The 24304-nt window shown below is 45.2% G+C and overlaps 1 protein-coding gene across 3 annotated transcripts in view; it reads right to left on the bottom strand.

The window, feature by feature from the left end:
* Positions 1–1371: 1371 nt before the first annotated feature.
* The window catches only part of NUP188 (nucleoporin 188), a 46449-nt gene continuing 23516 nt past the window's right edge, over positions 1372–24304 (bottom strand). For 2 of the 3 annotated variants that reach the window (XM_077835702.1, XM_077835703.1), the window contains exons 24-44: positions 21472–21605; positions 20651–20757; positions 19844–20050; positions 19075–19244; positions 17881–17950; positions 16840–16907; positions 15213–15408; positions 14554–14631; positions 12703–12788; positions 11931–12076; positions 10737–10918; positions 9035–9235; positions 8199–8291; positions 7813–7971; positions 6906–7043; positions 6303–6377; positions 5308–5517; positions 3747–3878; positions 3492–3562; positions 2918–3047; positions 1372–2221 (exon numbers count right to left, since the gene is read on the bottom strand). In XM_077835702.1, coding sequence (XP_077691828.1) covers positions 2051–2221; positions 2918–3047; positions 3492–3562; positions 3747–3878; positions 5308–5517; positions 6303–6377; positions 6906–7043; positions 7813–7971; positions 8199–8291; positions 9035–9235; positions 10737–10918; positions 11931–12076; positions 12703–12788; positions 14554–14631; positions 15213–15408; positions 16840–16907; positions 17881–17950; positions 19075–19244; positions 19844–20050; positions 20651–20757; positions 21472–21605 — 2824 coding nt within the window. In that variant the 3' untranslated portion in view covers positions 1372–2050. Of the gene's footprint in view, positions 2222–2917; positions 3048–3491; positions 3563–3746; positions 3879–5307; positions 5518–6302; positions 6378–6905; positions 7044–7812; positions 7972–8198; positions 8292–9034; positions 9236–10736; positions 10919–11930; positions 12077–12702; positions 12789–14553; positions 14632–15212; positions 15409–16839; positions 16908–17880; positions 17951–19074; positions 19245–19843; positions 20051–20650; positions 20758–21471; positions 21606–23717; positions 23775–24304 lie in introns of all 3 variants that reach the window. The other variant, XM_077835701.1, reaches the window with a different exon arrangement.

Below are 24304 nucleotides of genomic sequence, written 5' to 3'. Positions count from 1 at the left end.
ACCACTCACCTAGTCTGATCTTCCTATCTTACTGGTCATAGCACTTCCCTTTTGTGAATTATTACCCCCTTCACACCTCTGCTAAGGCAGTAAAAAAGATCTTGGTAAACTCAGGGTGAGATGATGGCAGCAGTAAAATGCCTGGAATGATTGTCACTAACTTAGTCCAGGTCTTTTCCCTAGCTATAAGTAAGGTTGCAAGTCTGTCACAGATTGGGACTTTCATGACTTTGAGAGGGGCTAGTGCAACTGGCTGTGGCAATCTCAGGCCACTACTACCCCCCCAGCAGTGGGGGTCTTGGGCCACTAGGTCCCCTACTTCTTCCTCAGTACCCAAGGGGGTCCTGGGCAATGCACTGCCCCACCCCAAACCCAAGATTTAGTCAGGTATACAGTACAAGTCATGGACAGGCCATAGGCTGTGAATTTTTGTTTCCTGCCAGTGACCTGTCCATGACTTTTAGTAAAAGTACCCATGACACAAACATAGCCTTAGCTATAAGCTACACCATTCATGGCTGCAAATACGTTAGGACAATAGTGGTATATTAAGCACAGAACCAATCCTGACCTAAGATTTATTAATGGATAAAATTTAACCATTTTTATTGGGTTTCCCACTTAACAGTGACCAGAACATTGGTCAACACTGCACCTAGAAGCTGTAATTGCAGGACTGTCTAGACCGACCTGAGTTAGCCAGGGTTCTAGAGGGCCAGGACTAGTCCATGCTGCTGTAGCTTCACTGCTGTTACTCAAGCTACTGGGGTACGTGTACACATGCTGCAATCACATTTCCTGACAGCAGCGTACACAGAGCTGAAGGAGGAGCCGTTTCCTGTCCCTACTCCCCCAATGCAGTTGTAGGGAGAAGTTGTCTTCTTTTAAAAGGTGCTAATTCCTGCTCACTTGTAGTAAACATCCCCCACCTTTCTGCAGGGGCCTGGGGTTAAATTAAGGAGTGATATGATGAAAAACACACAGTAGTAGCTTCACCCACAAGGCTTTTTCCTGTACTTCTTAACTTAAACCAGCATGCAGTGCTGGTATCAGTTAGCACTTATACGTCAGGTATCTGAACTGCCTTGTGAAAGTGTAGGTGAGTGAGATAATCACTTTTATGTCACCAGCTTGTGGGTGAGAGGCAAGCTTACACAGCTGCTCTTCACATCTCTGTTGGTGAAAGAGGCAAGCTTGGAAATTGTCCCATAAAGATATTACCTCAGCCACTGAGCCACTCTGCTATCCTGAGACTGACACACCTACAACTACACTGCAGACACCATTGAGTGTCTTAAGTCAACAGACAGCACTAGTCTACTGCAGGGAAGCTGCTGCTGTGCCCCAGACAAAGCCCCTCACATCCAACTGTTGTTTATAAATGTTTTAATATCAGTATAAATAGGGCACAGTTACAAAAATGCAAGACCCGAGCTATGGAATTTTTACTTAAAAACCTTTTGGAGGAGGCTGCCTTCTAGTCTTCAGAAATGTACATATCACGCAAATCAACAGCAGGAGGGGGATGGGTGCACACATACGCCATTTTACCTTGCTCTGCCAACCCAGCAGCAGTGCCTGGCACCCCTTTGATACAAAAATAGCAATAGAAAGCTGGTCTCTGAATTGCTGGCTTCTCACAACCCTGTGCCTCATCAGACTCATACTGATGGGGAGAGGAAGACTGCACCTTGTACTAAGAGCAGAGTTAATGCCCAAAGGAAAATATTTAAAAACCTGCCTCCTCTCCCCCACCCGACTGCTGTGTATAAGCTATAAAAATAAAGGTTTTGACTGGTCAATACTTAAACCCAGCCAGATCACTCTAGCAGGCGGAGCAGCAGGCAAGGAGCATGCATGGACGCAGCAGTTCTTCAAACAGGGCAACATTCTTGGACCTTCTTATGTTCACTCGCCTGCTCAGGTGCAAGCATTCAACAAGATCTATCTCCCCAGCAGATGTTACAACTCAGTTATGAGCCCAACAGAGCATGATGCCTTCTGTTGTGGGAATGAATAGTTCCGATGCAATCCTGAAATAGCACACAACCTATCTCTGCACATGTCTGACAAAGGCTTGTACCAGCTGAATCAAAGGCTCCTGCCCCTCAGGGCCAAGCTTGGAGGCAGACTTTCCCTGGGGGGAGGGAAGAACCCCACTGGCTGGAGAAGAGGGGCCGCCCCGGCGAAAGTAACGAGACAGGCTTGAGAGCAGCGTACTCTGAAATGAGAAGTGCACAATGAGTTAGCTTCCCCAGGACAGGAATCCTGGGAGACTGTGCCACCTGACTTTGTGACCCAAAGCGGGAGGTCTTGAGGCACTCTACTGGAGACAGGAACTGGCTGCCATTGACCAGTCAAGAACTAATGGTCCTCTGCCGATACTGCATTTTCACTGCATCATTCACAGCCAAAGGGGCAAACCAAGATAGAAGTAGGCACTGCAGAAGCACATCATAAATCCCTGATATCTCTTGATATTTGTGAGGCAAGTCAACATTACCCCTTAAAGCCTGGGAAAACTGGCATATTTAACCAGCTTGCCCCTGCTCAAAGAGTGTTCTATGATGTTGCAAATCCAGGAACAGAGTTTGTTATCCAGTTCTGGGTTTTAGTCTCATCTGTTCTTCTGCAGATTCTATGCAGCTCTGTGTATTTATCCTCCAAAGTATCACTGAGCCTTACACACAGGAGGATACTTACATGGCCTTGACAGCCACGGTAGAAAGGTCTGAATATTTTAATTGCAAGCACTAGATCTAATGGGATTCTGTGCACATCCATTAGACTGGCCAGACTATCGCTGAGAAGGGATGGCCTTTGGGCACCACAACAGACAAGTCTGCATGAGCTAAAAGGAGAAAGAAGGATGTAGCACAAGGCATCAAAGGCAGGAAACCAGCTCCACAATGCTTACCAGCTCAGAGCTGAGTTCCTGCTTCATCCGCTGCTTGTCTCGTGGATGCACCGCTGGGTCCCTCAAATACCGAACAGCCTGGGAGATGAGCAGGTAGAAACAGTTTTCCATTGTAAACATGAGCAAAGTCCTGTGCAAGGAAACACCACGAATTAGCAGGAGCAAGACAGTGCAGTTGCACTACAGCAAGAATATTGTCCTCCAGCACAGACATACCCATGAGCTACTGTCTGTTAACTGGTTACACGCTGGAACAATAGAAAAGTCACCCTAAAGCACAGGTAAGTTAGGCTACAGTGGACTGGGTACCAAGTAACCACCACCTCTTCTCCTGTGCCCACCAACAGCTGAATTAGTATGGGATGATCTTGGATATCAGCCTCCCAAGAGCCCTGCCTGCTTTTCAGGTTATGTGTTCGGGGGGAGGAGGGGGAAAGCTGAACTGCTTCACGTGGAATTGGAAGAAGGCGGGCAGAAGCTACACTTATACCTACAGCTTACGCTCTGGGTCAGGCAAAGAGCACTGGGCCTCTGCTCCTCAGCCATAGGGAAGTAAAGGAACCCAGAGACTTACTTAAGAGTTTTAGTCTCCTCTTGTGTATTCAGCCCTGCAGCTTGAGTGAAGGGCTCTTTCTTCTTATCCAGCTGGAGGGGGAAGAGAAAAGTTATATTAGAGCCTGGAGATGCAGAAGGGGAGGAGAGCTACCTGGGTCAGCCCCCACTCCTCAAAACAGCAGCTGAACAGAGCACAGAAAACAGCACAACTGCTCTGACTCTTCTCAGCCCCTTCAGCTTTCACAGCCTGAATTGGGAGAACGTGGACTCCTACCTCTCCCAGCATGTTAAGGGCCACGTTGACAGTGGCCAGAAGGGTCCCAAAGGAGGGAGCAACATCTGAATCGAAGGCAGGTGTTGTAAAACTCAGAACAAAGAGAAGGTTGTACTCAGCCAGGTCCAGTGACTGGAGGGAAGAGGAGACAGGAGTGAATCCAAAAGGCAGGAATGCATTGTAACACCACCTAGCTCCTACACAGCACTTTTCATCTATAGATCTTAAAGGACTTTACAAAGCAGGGTCAGTCTCCTCATCATCTCCAGTTCACAGCTGGAAAAAGAAGCCTTGTCTACACTACCACCGTAAGTCGACCTAAGTTACGTGAATAACGTACCTGGAGTCGACGTAGCTTAGGTTGACTTACTATGGTGCCTACACTGTGCTGCGTCCATCGGAGATGATCTCCCGTCGACTTACCTTAATCTTCTCTTTCCGGTGGAGTACTGAAGTCGACAGGAAAGCACTCTGCAGTCGATTTAGCAGGTCTTCACTAGACCCACTAAATTGACCTCCGCTGCATCGTAGACATGGCCAGAGGCACAAAGGGAAGTGACTTGCCTAAAGTCACTCAATAAATGGGAGGCAGAATCAGGAACAGAACCCAGATCTCCTGGGTCCCAGTCCAGTGCTCTACCCTCTAGGTTACGCTGTGTTAGTATGGATCCATACTCGGCTAGCAAAGTGGATGTTGGGAGAATGCCTTTTCATGAAGTGTGAGGCATGTGTAACTGCCAGTGTAGGATGTAAGACTAGCTGGAGCATTAGTCTGCTCTGGTAAATTGGGTGGGATGTGTGTGGGTGTCTCTGTCTCACACCCACGGTTGTGCTAAACAATCCCAGTGAAAGCTATGAAAATATCTGCACCTCCACCTCTCAATAGGAGAGCGAAGACAGGACTTCCTTTCAGACTGGTCTGTGTCTGATTCCTTAGGGTTCGTGGACCCTGACTTCCTGCTTTGGGCTCCACCTTTCAAAGAACAGCAGGCAGATACAGACGTGACAGCTGGGGCCAGCATTTTGTTTGCATTAATGTGAGTGCTAAAGGTCTGGGTGTGGCCACTAACCCTGCTTAAGGTATTAGGGGTGAAAAGGGTGTTAGAGGGGCAATAAGAAGAGAGAGTCTCAACCTCCAGTTTATCCTGCACACTGAGACAAGTCAAGTGTCTGAGGAGGGGACACTATCATATCATCTGCATAGCACATGAGTTTTTCTCCATGCCAAAGAGCTATCTGGCTACTAGGCTCTTTAGAATCAAAAGACTCATGTGGTAAATAGAGGTGCAAAGGTCCTATTTCACCGCCTGAGATGGAATCAACACACAGACATTGACGAATAGCAATAAAATGCTCATTCTGGTTGCCTAAGATCTAGGGGTGTACCTTGCAATTCAGTTTAGGTAGTCTGGGGTGCATGTAGGGACTCCTGTGTGTTTTAGGGGGAGGGATTAGTCTCCTGTATGAATGGGACAGGCTTGTGGCTCCCTTGAGACCCACAATATCAGTTAGGGTGCTTCAAACTCCCTCCCCCACAGACATCACTCTCCTATTCCTGTACCTGATCAAGGAGGATCTGGCAGACATCGGGGGTGAAGTGGCGTAGGGCAGCTAGAGATTTGCTGAGGATTTTCAAGAGGCTGTACTGCACTGTACGCAACGCCTTCTGCTCGGCTGCCTCTGACTCAGGGCTTGGATGCTTGGAGGAGGTCTGGGGGGTGCGTTGCACTCGAGGTGTCACAGCTGATGGGAGGGAGTCGCCATTTTTTGTCTGTGGAGAAGGAAGTCAAATGAAGACACACACACACATACAGAGGCAATCCCTTGCAGTTTAAGACTAAGCTTTCCAGAAAAACAAGTTACCAGTAACAGGAATCCCTAAAGCAAGATACTCACGCTTTGCCCAGCTAAGGGCCATGCTGGCAACCTACTAGAAGCCTGAGGTCTATGCTTAGCTTGCATCATAAGGAGCAGCCTTGTCTTTATTGCAAGGGTACAGTGTGCAGATGTGTTCAGTGACCACATTCTGGAAAGGGCTTTTCTAATCAAAATGTTCACAGAAAAAACCTTAACCCCAACACAAGTGGTGCCTGAAGTGCATCACCTTCGCACCCAAACTCCATCTAGGGATAACACAAGAGCAGGAGCTGTATTTCACCACCACTTTAAATCAACCCAAGGACATGAAGTCCTTGCTGTCTCCCCATTCTTAGGAGGCAGGGTTGTACAATAACCGCTGGGACACAGCTTCCACCCTGCACAGCTGGTAGTTCGGAACTAGCTAATAAGAGTTCAGGCAGTGGCTACGGTTTCTACGTCAGATACATTCTGCTTAATATGACTAGCCCACAAAACGTCCCCTATTTCAGAGCTGTTCTTTGTAGGTTTTGGTTGTGGAGGGGTATAATTAACTAAACCTTGGCTCCTGGGCTGGTCATGGTCAGCAGTTGTCACTGGAAACAGTGACTGGATATTGACTGATCTTTTGCTTGGTTGGGGTGAGGGACCCAGGGCCAGAACTCCCCCCTTCAGTTTTCCAGGGACCCCCATCCTCACCTGCAGGTAGTGCTGAAGCATTTTGCGGCTATGCAGGAGGGAGGTACAAGCCTGGCAGAGGTAACACAAGTTCACCTGAAACAAGAGGGGGGTGGGGAGGAGTTGATCCATCCATAGCTGACACTCTCCACAGCTGCAACCTAAACAAGCTCCAAATTCTCCATTATTGAGTCCCCTCACAAGACTAAATTATACTAATATTATAGCCTAACAATTTAAAAATCCAGTCTGAATAGAACCTTTCATCCCAGAGAACGGGCAACAGCCGTGTTGTTAGATTTTACCAGTGTTTTCCTTAATTATCTTGACCCTGAGGTTCCAACCCAAATGCACTAAGACAGTCAATCCTCCAAAAGTTGTCACCTCCAAGTCCCAGTCAATTTCTCCCCCTCAACTAATTGTACCTCGCTATGTGACTGTAAGGTCCAGAAACTCTTCATGATAAAGAGCTGCCTTCCTTTAATGGCCTGTTATGATCCCCATTAAAACAGCTTCAGTGAAAGAACTATCTACAAGCTCTCTCTCTTAGCCGCATTCTCTGTCCTGCTGTGCTGGGCAGTGTGTGGGAAAATGTAGCACGCAGGGGAATGCTCTGGATCCTACCTGTATGTCCCTCAAGAGCTGTGGAAGGTGGAAATGCCACTCTTTCATAAAGTTGGAGAGCTGAAGAATGAAGCCAACAGTGTGGTCAGCTTCTTCCAGACAAGCCAGGCTCTGCACTGTCCGTACTGCATTCAGGCACTGGAGAGAGAGAAATGATCCAGACCATGATGGACAGAGCACAAAAATACTTATCACCTACTTAGAAGGAAGAGCTGAATACACACAAGGAGAAATCAGCATCAGAATTACCAGCTCCAATATGGACAGCAGTGACATTCTGAACGCATTGAGGTTTACAAGTTAGCCAGTTTCAGTCAGCAGGTGCTCCTGCCCCAAAACAAGAGAGCTCTTTATCGAAGAAGTTTGCTAACACAGGGACAATTCAGCACCTACCTAGGAACAGGGCTTTTCAGCAAATTTGCCCTGACAAAATTCAGCTGTTACAGGGATTTAAGTATTCGATATTCAAGCTACCCACCTAAGTGGACACTGGACCTTGACCGCAGCATTTTCATTAACTGATGGAGTCCGAGCGAGGTCACCTCTAAGAACAGTTTTCAGTTCTCCTTTTCCAGCCAGATGGTTAGAGACTTTAGGCTCTCACCCAGCATCCACAATTGTTATTGCGTTGAGTGAGTGCATGAAACAGCTGTAGCAATATTATGACCCCCAAGAGTAAGAGCGATGAATGAGTGCTAACAACCCAGGATCTAACAGCTACCAAGACATGTATCCATCACCTGCCTGACCCCTTTGCTTGTGTATCCCTTTCCCCAACTCTTCACCTATTTTTTGAAGAATGTAAGCTATTTGAGGCAGGGACTGTGTCTTCTGTGTCTAGCACGTTCTGGCTGCTACTGTTACATACATGACAACTGAGGTATTACGGGGGAAGGGGTGGACATACCTGAAGAATCCTCTCCTGATGGACACCCACAAAGTCCAGTGCCTCTGTCAGGAAGTTGTACCTTAATGTCTTAAGAAGGCGCTCCATCAATGATATGGAGAGACGATAGACCCCAGGCCAGGATGGGGCGTCAAGAGACTTCCGAGATGAAGCAGGTGTCTGAACAGACCAACCACAACAACAAGACACAGAGTTTATTTGTTTTTCTGCTCCCTCAGATACACCCCACACTCCTCACAATGGCATCAAAGTTCTCCAGGGCCACGTGACAGTGCTTGCCTCTTCTATTCCCACGATGGCTCTACAGTACAGAGCCAGTAGAGGATGAGCAGGCCACAGCTTTCCCAATGAGTTTCAAATCTACATTAAGAGGAAGCAGCACTCACCTGAATTGTTCCATTCGTACTGAGCTGGTATGCGCTCAAGAGGGACAAACAGATGCTCTGTGTGACACCAGCACTAGCCACAGCTGCTGCACCCTGCACAATACAGAAAAGTCGCTGTCAAAGGTACCACCATTTTCTCTCAGCCCAGGGAGATGCCCCTAGCACTTCTGTTTTCTACACATCTACCCTTCTCTTTCAGACACTTCCCTGCAGCCCAGAAACCTGAATTCCATCACCCCAGACAGTGCCACTTTTCTTTCATTAAAATGAAAAACAACATCTCCCTCCCCCAATGTGACTGTGTGGTGAACACACCTCCTCATCTGGTACCCTGTGTGTCCCCTCTGTCTTTGACTGAAAGCTCCTGTAAGAAAGGAACCTTATATACTCCTCCCCCTGTACAGTGCTGAGGTTTCAATAAACAAGTATTGCTTTATATTATGGCTACAGGGAGAGCAGATTCCTGCATTTTAGTGCTGTCTTAGTTGTACTGGCTACATTTGGATGGGAGGGGGGTGTTTGCAGGGAAAGCACTTGCTTTGAATTATAGGTTTACACTAGGGCAGGATTGGTTCTGTTCGTCCAGCAGACATTCCATTATCCAGAAGAACAAGGAAAGGAAATACAAAGCAGCTCTTTGTACAAGACCTACAACTAACTCCTCCCCCTTGGCAGGGCTTTAATGGCACCCGTAAGGCATAATGCACTGCTCAGCTGTAGAGTGTGAGGCATAATGCACTGCACTGCTGCTGACAAACAGTGCAGTGAGATGAACTGCATTTTAAATATAGAGCCAACAATCCAGCAAGAAGCTCTCATTTGTGTCTCTCTCTCACCTGTTGCGTCCTGGCTAAGGTCAGCAGTAGATGCAACGAGGCTTCTGTGAAGTGAAGATTTTGTTTAACTCTCAGGCTGATCTCTAGGGCAGTGAAGATAGTAGGCAGCATAGGGACCTTCCTAGTAACCTGCAGCCAGTAATCTCCATCTTCATCTACTTCACAGAGTTCCTTTGCCAGATGCAGCCCTAGAACACACACCTGCAGCAACAGGGAAGGAGGGAGAATGGGACATGACAGATACCAGAGCAGGGGATAGGGAGGAAAGACAGACATTAAAAGACTGTCCAAAAACAAATGGGTAGATGGGATCTAAGTTGTAACTGTTCTCACATACATGAATTATGGCATCAGTAAACACTGGGTGTGGCACCGTGCACACTTACAGGGCTGCATAGTAGCAAAGTTCCTTAAAGCAGATCTGGGCGAGAAACAGTAACAATCCATTTCCTGCAGTAATGTACTCAGGGGAGACCTGACACCACCAGACTCACAGCTACAATAGTCCTTTGCAGTCAGGACCAACCCACAGTCTCTTTAGAGGTAATGGGTCACAAAGGAGTGAGGTGTGAAACTTACACAGAGGCCACTGAAGAATCATAGAATCATAGAATCATAGAATATCAGGGTTGGAAGGGACCCCTGAAGGTCATCTAGTCCAACCCCCTGCTCGAAGCAGGACCAATTCCCAGTTAAATCATCAATTCCCAGTTAAATCATCAAAGACTTTCGCACATTTGAGCCCACAATTTCAAGGGTTCACCCTTCCCCCTTTGAGGTGAGAGTATCCTAACTGTTTGTATGACCACCACCACATTGCTCTTATAAAACCTTTCATGATCATTTCAAAGCAAATTTTAAGTATTAATAGTCTCAATGCCCTGGGAGGTAGTAAACATAAGATTAATTTTACAGAGTGGTTAAGTAACTCAGCCAAGGTTACAGAGCTTGTCAATAGCAGAGATGGTACCCAGGTACCCCAAGTCCCCAGCTCCAACAAAGAGATCACAATCCTCCTTGGTATCCCACTTACTGTAGTCTATAGGGCAGTTCAGACCTATCTGCTACTTGGCAAATGTACATTCAGTATGCAGGACGGACAGACGGATACAATCAGACTTCCAGACTTGCTCTCCTGGGGTTGTTATCCCAGTAGGTACATATATTGCCACTAGTAACTGACCTGTTTGATGTATAGGAGATGCAAGGGGCTGGAGGCAAGGTCTTTGACTTGCATTATAGAGAAACAAGCCAGCCATGTACACTGTCAGCAGACAAATGGTAGGGAATATTTTTAGACACTCCCGTAGAGAAATCAGAGGGTGTTAACTAAATACTTTGGAAGAGACGCCTGCTAAGAACAGGCTCCGTGTGTTTTCAGGAACCTCGTATTAAAGTTTGAACAGGCTTGCACACAAGAAGGAGCAGACTTCTGAAGAGCACCTTCCCAGAACTTGTTGTATAGCAAGAGACACACGTCTCAATAACCTATCCCCTATGTCTGGACATAATCACAGGGGCTCCACCACCAGAAAGTGAATAAGCCTGCAAACCTTATCTGGCAAAATAAAGCATCAAGACACTCCATTTTCTACCTAGTGATATGATGCAGACGGGGCATTTTATGGTACAGTGGACACTGCAAGTAACTTTGTTTACAAAAAGAGAACATGGCTGCAGAGCAGGCAAATGATGCCTTTACCCCATCTCGCTGGTCCTTGTGTTTACCCCTGCAGGCATCATCTGTTTCCATGCTGTCCTTGTCATCTACAGAGTCTCCAGACGTGAGGCTGTGTCGTGTCTGATCAAAGAGCACAATTACTTCATCTTGGAGGGTCTCACACACGCTCATCACCAGCTGGGAGTACTGAGGGATCTCGCTCACTGTGGCGCACACACACAGAGCACACAATGGATTAGCTCATCCCCCTCACACTTCCGTTTTCAGTGTAACTACTGCACTGGTAGCACTGCAGGGGCCTCCACCTCTCAGAGACAGGACTTGCTTTGCATTTCACTGTTCTACAGGTATCTACTTATAACCTACCCGGGACCGTGAGGAACTCCAGAGGGACCTAAGAAAGCCAGCCAAATGAGCCAAGAGCTTAGGAGGACTCAAAAAGGGATTAGACATTCATCTGGATAATGACAATATGTCCAAGCATAATAAACAGGATCTCTTGGGGGGGGGGGAATGGCTGGAAACCTCTTATGCTTCAGAGTATAAACCAGTCATTAGCAGGGCAGTCATTCTATAATTATCCATTACAGGGTTTTTTGCACCTTTCTCTGAAGCAGCTGGTACTGGCCATGGTCAGAGACAGGATACTGGACTTGAAGGACCGTGGATGTGATCTAGTCCAGCAATTCCTACATTTCTCTCATTCAACGAACACTCAGCTCATGTTTGAGAGCCCTTAAAATATTCAATTCCCATCATATACATACTCCAACTTTATGAACTGCATCACCCTTCCTTATCATTATAGCTGACAATAACCCACTGGTGGCCACAAGTGCTAATACAACTAACATTAAGCCCTCTCATGCTCAACCTGAATTCTTCCCCAAAAGTGCATAGAGACGGGCCTTGCAGCATTCAGATCGTGGGGACAAGGGCCATATAAAAGGATTAAGCGATAAAACTGTAAGCTCTTTGGAGCAGGGCGTGCTTTTGACTATGTGCTGTACAGTGCCAAGCAAAACAGGACTTGGGTGCTGACTGGGGCCTCTGGGAGCTACCATAATACAAATAATAAACAAGATAAATTGAACAGAAAAATCCCACTGGCTACCAACTATAGTCACTGTCCTGCACTGGCAGCCAACAATGTGTGCATTCCTGTTTCCAGTGGTTGCAGCTCTGATCTTCATATCCTCTGCCAGGCCCTCTCACCTTTCATCTCCTTCATCTGCAGAACAGTGATGAGAGCAGAGAACACCTTGGCCTTGGTCTTCTCCATCACCTGCTGATCTGCCTGCAGCACTCCCTCCAGAATCTGCGTCAAGGAGTTTATGATTTTATCCACAGAACCCAACTCGCTGACAACAAAAAAGGGAGAGCTCGTCAGATGAGACAAGATTCCCCACTTATTATCTTGGCTGTGACTGATCTGTGCAAATCATTTCGAGGGGATGTGTGTGTAGGGGCACAGATACAGTTTGCTTAATTTAAGTCATCAGTAGGGTCTCCTCATGGACATTTCAGAAATGTGTGGTGGAAATACAGTGAGACTGCAGGCTCAATATAATTTAAGTTTCCTTGTCCCACTTTTCCACAGTGAAAGTAAACTCACAAAAGCATAGAATCACTATTTAACAATAAAGTTCAGCAGCAGCATCCATCATCAATGCCACCCTCAATGTGAATCCCACAATTCCACAGTCCCCGAAGCCACGGCCTGGCAAGATAAAGAGTATTGTACAACAATAAGGTATTGCTTTAATTCCCAGATCACCATGACAATTCAGCCTACACAGCAACTCAAACATCTTCTTCCAAGTTCTTACATTCATCAGTGACTATTAGCTTACTTATGAAGAAAGAAAAGGAGTACTTGTGGCACCTTAGAGACTAACCAATTTATTTGAGCATGAGCTTTCGTGAGCTACAGCTCACTTCATCAGATGCATACCGTGGAAACTGCAGCAGACTTTAGAGCACCTACCTCTTCCATTGTCTAAGCAGGATCAGCAGAAGGGTGCACAGCATGGACCCCAGTTGCAGGCACAACACTGACATGGGGACCAGCAGCTAAGGAGAAATGTCCCAACATTCACAGATGAGAAAGATGAATAGGCTCAACACAGACATTCAGAGCACTAAGAGCTTGCTTCCCCACCCCACCCCTGCCCAGCTGCTATATTCCAAGCAGATTTGTGTACAGAGCAGGTAGTCAACAGAATATGTGCAGAAAGAGCCATAAAGAGGTTTATGGTACTATCCATTATAAAAGAGATGATGCAACTCAATATGTCCTTCCACAGAGCTATGGGAGCAGAGATCCATCCCCACGACTGCTAAGAAAGGTGTATGGAATCATAGATATTAACAGCACATTCTAAGCGCTCGCCCATTTGGTCAACAGAACTTAACTCTCAGCAGTGCGGTCACAGTGTTCTATGGATCAATTGCAAGAGCCCGTTTATAAATTCTACATCTCAATTTACAACCTACTTGGAATGGAAGCTGTGGCACACTTGTTTTTTATTGGCGTAAAGCCGTGCATCACAGTTCCCTCTTGCTATCTCAAGAGGAAAGAGAGGAAATTATTCCCAGGTGAAACATCCACCTAAAAGAAACATCTATTATCGTCATCATCAGCCCATGCAGCGACTGAAGATCTAGCACAGGGGCAGGCAAACTTTTTGTCCTGAGGGCCGCATCAGGTTTCAGAAATTGTATGGAGGGCCGGTTAGGGAAGGCTGTGCCGCCCCAAACAGCCAGGCGAGGCCTGGGCCCCACCCTCCCCTGCCTCTCGCCCCCTGATGGGGCCCCCGCCCAGGGACTCCTGCTCCATCCAACCCCCCCGTTCCCTGACAGCCTCCCTGGGACCCCTGCCCACTCCCTGCCCCCAGAACCCCCACTCCTGACAGCCCCCCCAGCCCCATCCAACCCCTCCTCTCATTCCTGACTGCCCCCCCTGGGACCCCTGCCCCATCCAATCACCCCTTCTCCCTGTCCCCTGACTGCCCCATCCAACCCCACCTCCCTCCTGACTGCCCCCCTCTGAGACCCCTGCCCTGATTCAACCCCACCATTCCCTGCCCTCTGACCACCCCAACCCCTATCCACACCCCCGCCCCCTGACCACCACCCCAAACTCCCCTGCCCCCTATCCAACCCCCCCTGCTCCCTGCCCCCTTACCGCGCTGCCTGGAGCACTGGTGGCTGGCGGCGCTACAGCCCGCCACCCAGCTGGAGCCAGCCACACCACCGCGCAGCACAGAGCACCGGGTCAGGCTGGGCTCTGCAGCTGCCCCACCGCCCAGACCATTGCCGGCGGTACAGTGAGCTGAGGCTGCGGGGGAGGGGGAACAGCAGGGGAGGGGCTGGGGACTAGCCTCCCAGGCCAGGGGCTCAGGGGCCAGGCAGGAGGGTCCCACGGGCCGGATGTAGCCCGCGGGCTGTAGTTCGCCCACCTCTGATCTAGTAGATAATCAACCTTGCCTTCAATAGCAAGCAACACCGCAGGTAGCTGGAATGAGTACACAGGGTCCAGCCAATGACCATGCCTGCCTTTCAACAGCTGGCAACGCTGCAGGATCACTAGGTAGCACTAATTGCAGTGTTACCCGCTGGCCAAGAAAATCAAATATAATTTGGAGAATAAAGACTTATGGAGAGCAAAGTAATTCTAAGAGATACCTTCTTGTTTCAGTCTAATCTCACAGAATCAGGGAAAATCAGAACCACAAACAGATACAGGACTAGAGCTCCACAAAGGAGTTGGACAATTGTGTGCCCAGTCTTGAAAGAGATTCCTTGAAGAGCTACAAATTGAAATGTAAACACTTACTAAAGCTTTGGTCCCACTTAGCACCTCCAGAAACAGTTGCTGCCGAACTGCAGATTCAGTCAGATGCATTATATCTGCCTAGAGACAGATCAGACTAATTATACACCACAGTGAAAGTTACATCACCAACACACACACCCTCGTCTTTCCAATCCAACATCAACCCCACCTTTTTGAATTTGTTATTAATTTACAAGGTGGCATAGGCTTTTGCATCTGCTGGATGATTCAATTATAGAGAAAGAAACGAAGAATTACTAGTTGTTAGAAAAGCAAGGGGCAAAAAGTCAACACTGAGTGACAGGTAATTGGGAACAGAGTATACACTGGGCATCTTCATCACACTTTACTATAAGTATCTACTGCATCTCTCTGAGTATAGACAGTGTTATTGGCTTTCTTTACACTTATTATAGAAATGATGCAACATCCCCTCACTCCCATGCCACACACATACAATATGCTAGTTTTGATCACTTAGCAAAACAAAACTCACTGAGGTAATTCTGCTCTATGGTATTGGTGTCCATTCAGATTGTGAGTACACATACAAGATAATGGAAAAAAAACCAACAGCCTGATCCCTCACTGCACCATATGTGGCCTGAACAACAGGGCACGTATCTATTCAAAACATTATTAGTCAAGATGGCTCTTACATGACTGGTGGAGATAATCAGCAGCATCCGCCAAGCCGAGATCAGCATCTGATACTCTGTCAAGGAGGTACAGCTGCTACCCTCTGTCTCTGCCATATGCAGTGCCAAGGACTTCACATATCCTGACCAGTAAGCAAAGCGCTTTTCTGTGGAGAACTTCTTCAGAGTGTCTTTCAGGGACTGGTCCAGTGAGCCCCTGACAAAGTCAAGAAGAGAAATCAGATACATTTTCATTTATTCTCTGATCAGAGAACATGCTCCTTCTAAGATGCAGAATGGAAAGTTAGCTTGTGGGGCAAGACTGTCCCACACAAAGTGAATTCAGAAGGAGATCCCACTTATTGCATCACATGGTATGGAAGAAGGGTGACCGCTAGAGAGAAACAACTCATCTTTTTAAACGTGTGATTTTTATTTATTCCTGACTTTTCAGAACAGTAGTTACATTCAGGGAAGTGAGTATATAAGAGAGTCACATTCTTATTCAGCAAATCAACTCCCTGTCTGTGTATTCTGCTGACTTTAGGGATAAAAGTAAGTTACTGCTTCCTATTAGGTCTGCAGAACAGCACAGCTCTGGGAGAAGGACCTGGAACCCATTCTGGATCATGCTTCAGACTTAATTTTAAATCTTACTGAGAATTTTATTTCTGGTGGGCCTGTGAGAGAGAACACACATCTGAACTTCGAAACCTCAGGATATGTTTTGCAAATCTGGAAACTAGAAAATCATCCATTCATTTATAAGCTGAGGAAGTTTGATTTAGAAGTCAGACACACAAACTTTAACCACTTCAGTGTTATTTTACAGAGTTGATACACACTTCAAACAAAAAATGAGCTTATCAAAGTAAATATGTTTAATAGGGGCTATTCTATGTCATATTACCTCAATACCATAAAATACCACATCTGGCGATGCTAGACCAGCAGAAGAATGTCCTTGCCCCACCCTCCAAAAAAGACACAGACAACATTACAAAAAGCTAAAGTAGTAAATTGATGTCATGCTATAATTATAGATGTTAAAATGGTGAAACTTTTTTCTAAAACACATGATTACCCCACTCTATCCAAAGAATCCTACTGAAGCAAAGTAAAAATTTCTGACATAAACGTCATAGACACAAACTCAATACTATGCACTGCTACAGAGTTGGAGAAAAGCTAGATTGTCCTAATTTTAGTCCTAGCATCCAGTGTGTGATGGGAACATTTCACTGTATTACATGTGGCTAGAATAGTCCCATAATGAGCTTAAAAATATTTAAAGTGTCATTATTCCAGGACAGATATTCCTCTTTTGAGATCCATACCCAGTATGTCACATTTACAGGCCACAGAGACTCTTCTCATGACACCTATTCCTCTAATAGATGGCTGCATGAAATTCAAATCAAATGAGGCAGACTTGTGCTCCTCTCTTCTGAGCTGCAGCAGCCACAGGTAAACTATTGACTGTCCATCTAGCACTTCCACGGAACTGTTAGCTCCAATTTGCCTCCCCCTCAAACATGGATAATCTCTTAGGATTTAATCCACACACAGCGCAGGACTTTGCCCTCACTTTCAGGTGCCCCTAGCATCGCTGAAAACTCTAGAACAGGACAGATTGGCAATGACTCACTTGACCACATAGTAGATCTCCAGGCAGATGATTTTCATGATTAAGGCACAAGTGTCCAAGACACTGAGCTACAAAGAGGGAATAAAAGCAGAACATGAGCAGGTTATCTGTTCCTCCAGGTCAGATCTGGCAGCACTGTGTCCCAAGCTTTGTCTTACAAAGAGTGTTGAGGACCACAGTCTAAAAAGTCCAGTACACCTACACTGTCAATCAAGCACCCTTGTGGTGTTCAAGTGACCCCCGTTTTCGTGTTACCCTTGGATTCCTGAGCATTATGCCAACAGGGCCTATGAGTAGCACAAAGGCAACCCTCTGGACCTCCTTGGGGCTGAGACAGGGATGGAAGCAAGACTTGGCCTGCTTATCACCTAGAGGCAGAGTGAAGGGTATGGCACTTTCCTATGAGAAGTGTCCCTCCCATGAGAATGCCACAGCCATCTTCTCTCGTTAGGAGGGAGTAAGGATCAAATGGCCTTATGTAAGAGCAGCTGCCTCAGTAGACAGCGCTCATCTACTCTGCCAACAAGGGAAGAGCACCATATTCAAATCTGGATGGTAGTTGGATGGAGGGGGATTAAGATTTTCACAGGGAAGACAGAAGTTTCCAAAGCAGAAGAAAGGCAAAATCCTCAGGAACCCAAGTCAGTCTGAGGTAGGCCCACTAAGGAGGAGAGATTGTTCAGATGTCTGGGAACAGGAGCAAAATATCCTGTACATGTATGTACATACACTATATTGCACATCTAGTGTACTAGTTCTTTACAAACATTAAGGAGGTAAGCATCATCATCCCTGTTAGGTAGATGTTATCTCTGCTTTACAGATGGTGAAACAGAGGCAGTGAGAGTTCAGGAGACTAGTCCAAAGTTACACAGCTAATCCGTGCAAGCGTTGGAAACAAAACCCACCCTCAGAACTCCCCCTTGTGCCTTACACAACCATATTTCCTCTGAGATGGCAACAAGCAAAAGGAAGGAAGTTGCACACACCACTCACTTCTCAGAAAAACACAGCTATTGTCAGTCCTTATAAACAACTCACCTCTGATGTTTCTAAGGGGGGAGAAAGGGTCCCAAAGAGGGGGTTGGTTAAGTTTTCCCAAAACTTTGGCCTAAAAACACATAAAAATACTGTAAGTTACCATACTTCTCCTATTGCTCTCAACCTTTCCAGACTACTGTACCTCTTTTAGGGCTCTGATTTGTCTTGCGTACCCCCCAAGTTACACCTCACCTAAAAACTACTTGCTTACAAAATCAGACATAAAAATACAAAGGTGTCACAGCACACTGTTACTGAAAAATTGCTTATTTTCTCATTTTATCATATAATTATAAAATAAATCAACTGGAATATAAATATTGTACTTACATTTCGGTGTATAGTACATAGTGCAGTATAAACAAATCATTGTCTGTAGGAAATTTTAGTTTGCACTGACTGCACTAGTACTTTTTATGTAGCCTGTTGTAAAACTAGGCAAATATCTAGATGAGTTGATGTATCCTCTGGAAAACCCCTGCGTACCCCTGGTTGAGAACCGCGGACCTGCACAGCACACCTGACAGGAACAGTCTGATCCTGCCAGCCTTTCACTGCAAACTCCACTGTCCGAGATATTTCACACATGTAGTAACACTACTCACCTGGCAGTGCAGAGCACACTGAAAGAGAAGGGTTTCTTCAACAGAACCGTGCACATGTGCTTCACAACTGAAAGTTTAATTTTTCCCTAACATAAACATCCCTAACTACTGAATTTTTCCCCAATGTTTTGCCTGCAAAGCAGGTTACCAGGAGACTGGAGGAAGAGGTCTAATCAGCTATTAGCTGAGAAGCCTCTGAGTCTGACCACCCAGTATTTAAGTTACAGTTAAAAGGCATCCTCCAACTTGTCAGAACTGGTGGGATATGTTTATTTCTATTCACTGAAATAGAGTTTAAAACAGCCCATTCTCAATCAGCCTGTGAATGGTACTAGGCCCGATGCTATTCAACATCTTCATCAATGATCTGGAAATAAATATGAAATCACTGCTGATAAAATTTGCCGATGACACAAAGTTTGGCGGTATGGTAAATGCTGAGGACACGGCAGTCATACAGAGCAATCTGGAGAGCTTGGTAAACTGAGCCCATTCAAAGAAAATGCATTTTGAAAACAGCCAAAGTTATACACTAGAAACAAGGAATACAGGCCACATCTAAAGACAGCATAGAAAAGCAATGACTCACTTGGTCCTCAGGACCAGCATGGCACTATCCCGACGGTCCTGCCACAGGGCATGAAGGAATGCAATGGCGGCCCGGTGCAAGAGGGGAGGGCACCAGTATCTTTCCTGCTGTTTGGAGTCTATCAGTTCCAAGACCACTTGGAGGCAACTCCATTCCCCTAAGCTGAATTCCTAAAGCAAGAGGGAGAAAATGAGAGACATCTACATCCAACCACTTCCTGTTTCAGTATGCTATTTAATTCCACCGACAAAATGCACAAGGAAGTAAAGCTTGAGCACATGGTATAGGTGTGTGTTTCATATGCACATACATGTAATATATAACGCCTATGAGGAATTGCTAAAAAGACAGTGAAGAGCGGAATAAATTATTTTTATAAGTAGATTTCTTCAAAGGGCAGAAAAAAAGCTTTACTTTCCTGTATATTTTGTAGGTGCAATTAAATAGCATATTGAAACAGGAAGTGCTTGCATAGTCATTGGAGAACACAGGAAGATTTCTCTTTGGTCAAAGGGAACCTCTTGCCAATTGATCAGAAGGTCATAAGGTTCTCATCACAGAATCAGGCAACACAGCATTAAAACCAATGTTCAATATCTTGTCAGGCACCTCGGGGTGTATGACAAAGACATTCATACTGAGGACAAAGTAAAGCCTTAGAGATCTTTACTAAAATAAGGAACAAAGCCAAGAAAGCTCCAAGCCACATGAAAAGATAAGGATTTACTGGAGTAACAGGATATTCCTATGTAGACACTTGCTGTTTTACCTTTGACCCATCACTCCCATCTTTCACTTCCAGGTTCAGGAAGAGCTCAATGAGCCCCGGCTGTGTCTCTACAGCAACAGTGAGGAACTCCAGGATCATGACTTTAATGCGCATATCCTCAATCTTACTCTGCAGGCGGGTCAAAAAGGCATCACGAATGGCAGCAGCATCACTCCCCAGGCAGGCGTAAACAGACATTGGAGCCACCTGCAAAAGGGAAGAAACACACTAAAAAAAATGTAGATAAACGCTATGATGCTTCCTCTCAATATATAAATGAGGCTTGTGATATTTGTTTGAAACTGAAAACAAGAAAATTCTCACCCTTGAGTGCAGGGACGTGGGAGAGAGGAAATCAAGAAATAATTTTGATTTTAATGGAACATATAGAAAATTGTCAAATTGTTCTGAGTTTTGGTTGCCTCTTTAGGAATTCTGCTCCATTCCTTGTCTATTTCGCAAGGAAAGGGGCAAAACCTAAGAAGAAAGACAGACAGCTACATAGATTTGGGTTGAGACATGTTAAAATAAATACCCCCAAAATTACAATATTTAAATGCTTAAATAAAACCTAGAGGCGCTTTCAGATTTTAACAACCAAAAAGTGTTAGTCCAATAGGTAAAGAATAAGTCTTAATACAGGGTCCCTAGATAACTGTTAATATAGGTGCCTTTTTGACAAGGTTGGAAATCTCAAAGCAAGAACACTCACAGGTTGTATCTTGGAGGGTCATTGGAGACAGTTTAAGTGATGGACTCAACGTAAAGGGAAAGCATGGGAAAGCGCTTGTGAGAAACTAGTTTTACCGTAGCAAGTCGTTTGAGCAGCTGGATGGCAAGGCGTGGCAGTGCTGGGTCGTGTTTGTGGTAGATATATTTGGCTAAGACAGCAATCAGATTGTTCCCATGAGCACCTGGTGAGAACACAATTAAATCACAGGTGAGAAACTGGAATAGTCTCCTATGAGGGCTCTTCGAGAGAGACTATTCAGCAACTATCAGTAGCAGCATTGTACTCTATACTAGAGTGGAAAGGGAGTGAGAGGGAATGAATTCAGCTTTCCAAGAGGACAACAGATGGGTCTGGCCATAGGTACTACTGGCAGCTGCTTTACCACACTGTTCAGCACTGTCTCATGTTAGAAAGCAGTAAACAAAAGAAGTGAAAACAACAGTAGGTGGCTATTTGAAAGCAGTCCTGGTGAGCCAACAATGTTAATATAGTCCAAAGCTTCCACACTGCTCTCAGAACTGCAAAGAACCAGAAGCATCAGTGCCACTAAGATCCTAGTGGATGAAGAGCAAGAGAAAAACAATTCTGCTACCCTCCCAAAAGTGGGCCCAGTGTCACATACCCAGCATCACTGCATAAGAGGGTTCAGTAAAGGTATAATGCAAGGGGAAAACCTGTTAGCCTAGTCCACATTATAGGGAATTTACTAAATGTCCTTTGGCTAATCCCTTGGAGGAGGAGAATGCCCTCTGGCACCCTCCCCTCACAAGTACGCTGGATGAGAACTGCTCTGTTCAGAGAAGTCATACCTCAATCCAGTGTTAGCAAGTTACACATTATCTGTGTGCGAGGGACAGACACTACTGCCTGGGCTGGCCAACAAAGAGGTACATACCATGCTGAGTAAGTGCCTGTTCTAGTGGGGATACCACGCTAGAAGGGGATTTCAACCGGATGACGTTATTGGTGACCGAGAATGCCAGCTTTACTGTCTGGATCAGCAGCTGGCCCTGGCCCAGTGACTCATCGCTGTGTTGCCAAACAGAAACCAAAAGGAATACATTAAAATCAACTCAAATGATGCTAATAAGCTGTACAGTATTCAAATAGCAAATTCAGTATCCTGTGGTCCTATCATGCAAGAGCAAAGGTTGTAAGAGAACTCCACTTACTCTCACTTATCATGTAACTGTTGCAATATAATGCAAAAAACTACTGCAGAACCAATCTTGAGTTTATAATAGTAGCACAAGGGCCTGAGAGTGTTTCTGTTCTAAACCCTTGTCTTTGGGGTGCATAACTGTGATTTTACTTCTTACCTAGGTTGGAGTTAAATTAGCTCATAAGTTTTTAAGTTTGAGGAGTGCAAAAAGCAGTTTTCAGACAGATCCAATAACCCAAAAAATTTAAAACTCTTGTGTCGTCCATTATTGCCGAGGAGTAGGAGGAGGGAGATTAAAACCAACAAAAATTAAGCTAAAAACTTATCAGACAAAAAAAAGTTGTTGAAATACAGTTAAGGTTGAGACATAATTCACCTAAACTTTAGAAAGCAAAGACACCTGAAGTTAAGATTCCTCTACCCACAGTAACTCTCTCCCCATATCGTGCTCAAGTTTCGCCTGTTTCTGCATGAAACATAAACCCATCCTTTAGAGTACATTTTTTTCTCCTATGATGGCTTTTTAAAAGCAGAAACCTCCACTGGCTGTTAGCACATTTATGCAGCATGAGAAGTCTCTTGTAACTGTTGTACTCCCCAAGGTTCTAAACTCTGCTGTCTATATCAGTGGACGTTAGAGGATCCACATGGCCTTTGGTTTCAAAGTAGATGTTCAAATTGGCAAGGGGCTGTTTCTACCATTAGTCTCACTTATAAGGAGTCCAAACCAGTCAGACAAAGAAAAAACTGGTTCTGAATTTTATTAACCTTTTTAACCCTTATTAAAGTTCATCTGTTTAGGGACAACTTTTTACAGATTAATGCCACAATCTCCCAACAGATCTCACCTCCTCCTAACAAGTCCAGGCTCCCCCTTCCCTTTTGTTCTGGAACAAAGCAGAGGTGGAAGGGATGAGCCTTAAAACCTCCTATCTTTAGGGGTGAGCAGGCATGTTAAGATGGGAATGGTCATGGCAAGGAAATAGGAAGATGAGGTTGCTATACATGGGGCAGAGGGTCACTCAGTGTCTCACAGTGAAACTGGAAGTAGGGTCACACAGTTTTGGGTGGTGGCTAGATGGGATCTCAGTATGAAGACCAATATTTCCCCTGAGCTGGACAGCTGCTTTAGGAGCTGCTTAGTTTGGGACAAAGAGGGACCAAAGGTCCCCTGCTGTAACAGGACCAACTCCTCCGCTGTCTGTGGTGATTTACTTGAGATCTCCTTCAGGCAACAGGCAGAGCTTATAACCTCTTCAAATCCCTAACTAGTTCCTCTTATGAAACTCTGCAGATACATGCCATGTTACCTACAACTGCCACAAAGCCTGTCACAGAAATCATCTTATACTTAAAGCCTTAAAATCTGACCCTTTGTCATTACGAGCTTTTCCACTTCAGCTTGTTAGTAACAGTCCTGTGTGTCAGTTCTAACTGAAAATTAGCATGTAAAACAAATGTGAAGTTTTCAGACCAAGCCATTTTTCAGTTATGAAAAGACAAAACAAGTTGTAACAATTTTGAGTCCCTTCTTTATTTCTTCAGACTCCCATAACTAAGAAACTAACCTCAAAACTTTGCTAAAAGATTCTACTATGCAAAGAGAGTATGGAGAAGAAATTTCAGTAAGAAAGGAAAATTTACAGAAAGTTACACAGAGCAGAGCAAAGTTCAAGATCAGACTTATAATGGCAGCTGTTACAATCTGAACGATAGAGTTATTACTGTGTCTAGATAATTCCATGAAAACAAGGAGGCAATTCAGAATTGAAATGGATGCTTTATCCTTAACCCATCCTACCATGCCAACGTCATGTATGTTTCAAATTATGGGTGATCTTACGTATTACAAAGGCTATAATACACAGGGACAAGAGGATGAGCTAGTCTTCATCATAAGTCAGACACTGCATGTTATCTGAATGTAAGGGTTTTTTGGAAGGGTGGGGGGGTTCTGGCTTGCACAACATTACACTTACTTCCACAAATCTGCAATGCGTGCAATTCCCTTGAAATTCTCCAATGAGTGAGTATAACTGTTGGACCAAACAAGTAAAATAAATCTAAAATTTCTAAGATCATGCTACTTCATTTTTATAGAAGCAAGTCACAGGAAGCATGGAAAGGGGAAATACAGAGGCACAGCAAGGACAATTCAAGGACTAATGTATAAAAGCAAGAGTATCAAAAAGATTAAAATGTCCTTGGCATAGATGGGTAAACAAGGCCCTGGAGCACACATAACTGCTGATGCATGCTACCTTTGATACAGATGTAGGGTAACTGTCCAAATAGCTATGTGTAAGCTCAAAAGCTTGTCTCTCCAACCAACAGAAGTTGGTCCAATAAAGCTTACTTCACCCACCTTGTCCCCCTAATATCCTGGGACCAACACAACTACAACAACACTGCATATAAATAAGTGATGGTCATATTAAGGAGACGAAAGGGAGAACACTATTGGGACACTATTGTTAAGAAACTATTTTTGACTAAACCAAACTTGGCTAGGGAAAAAGAGCCAAGCTGTATAAACAGGGTGATGAGACAGCATCAGACAGCTACT

Source organism: Eretmochelys imbricata, chromosome 16 (genome assembly GCF_965152235.1).
Source record: "Eretmochelys imbricata isolate rEreImb1 chromosome 16, rEreImb1.hap1, whole genome shotgun sequence".
Taxonomy (NCBI): Eukaryota; Metazoa; Chordata; order Testudines; family Cheloniidae; genus Eretmochelys; species Eretmochelys imbricata.
The sequence above is the reverse complement of the archived record's forward strand: the minus strand, read 5'-3'. Positions and strand labels throughout refer to the sequence as shown.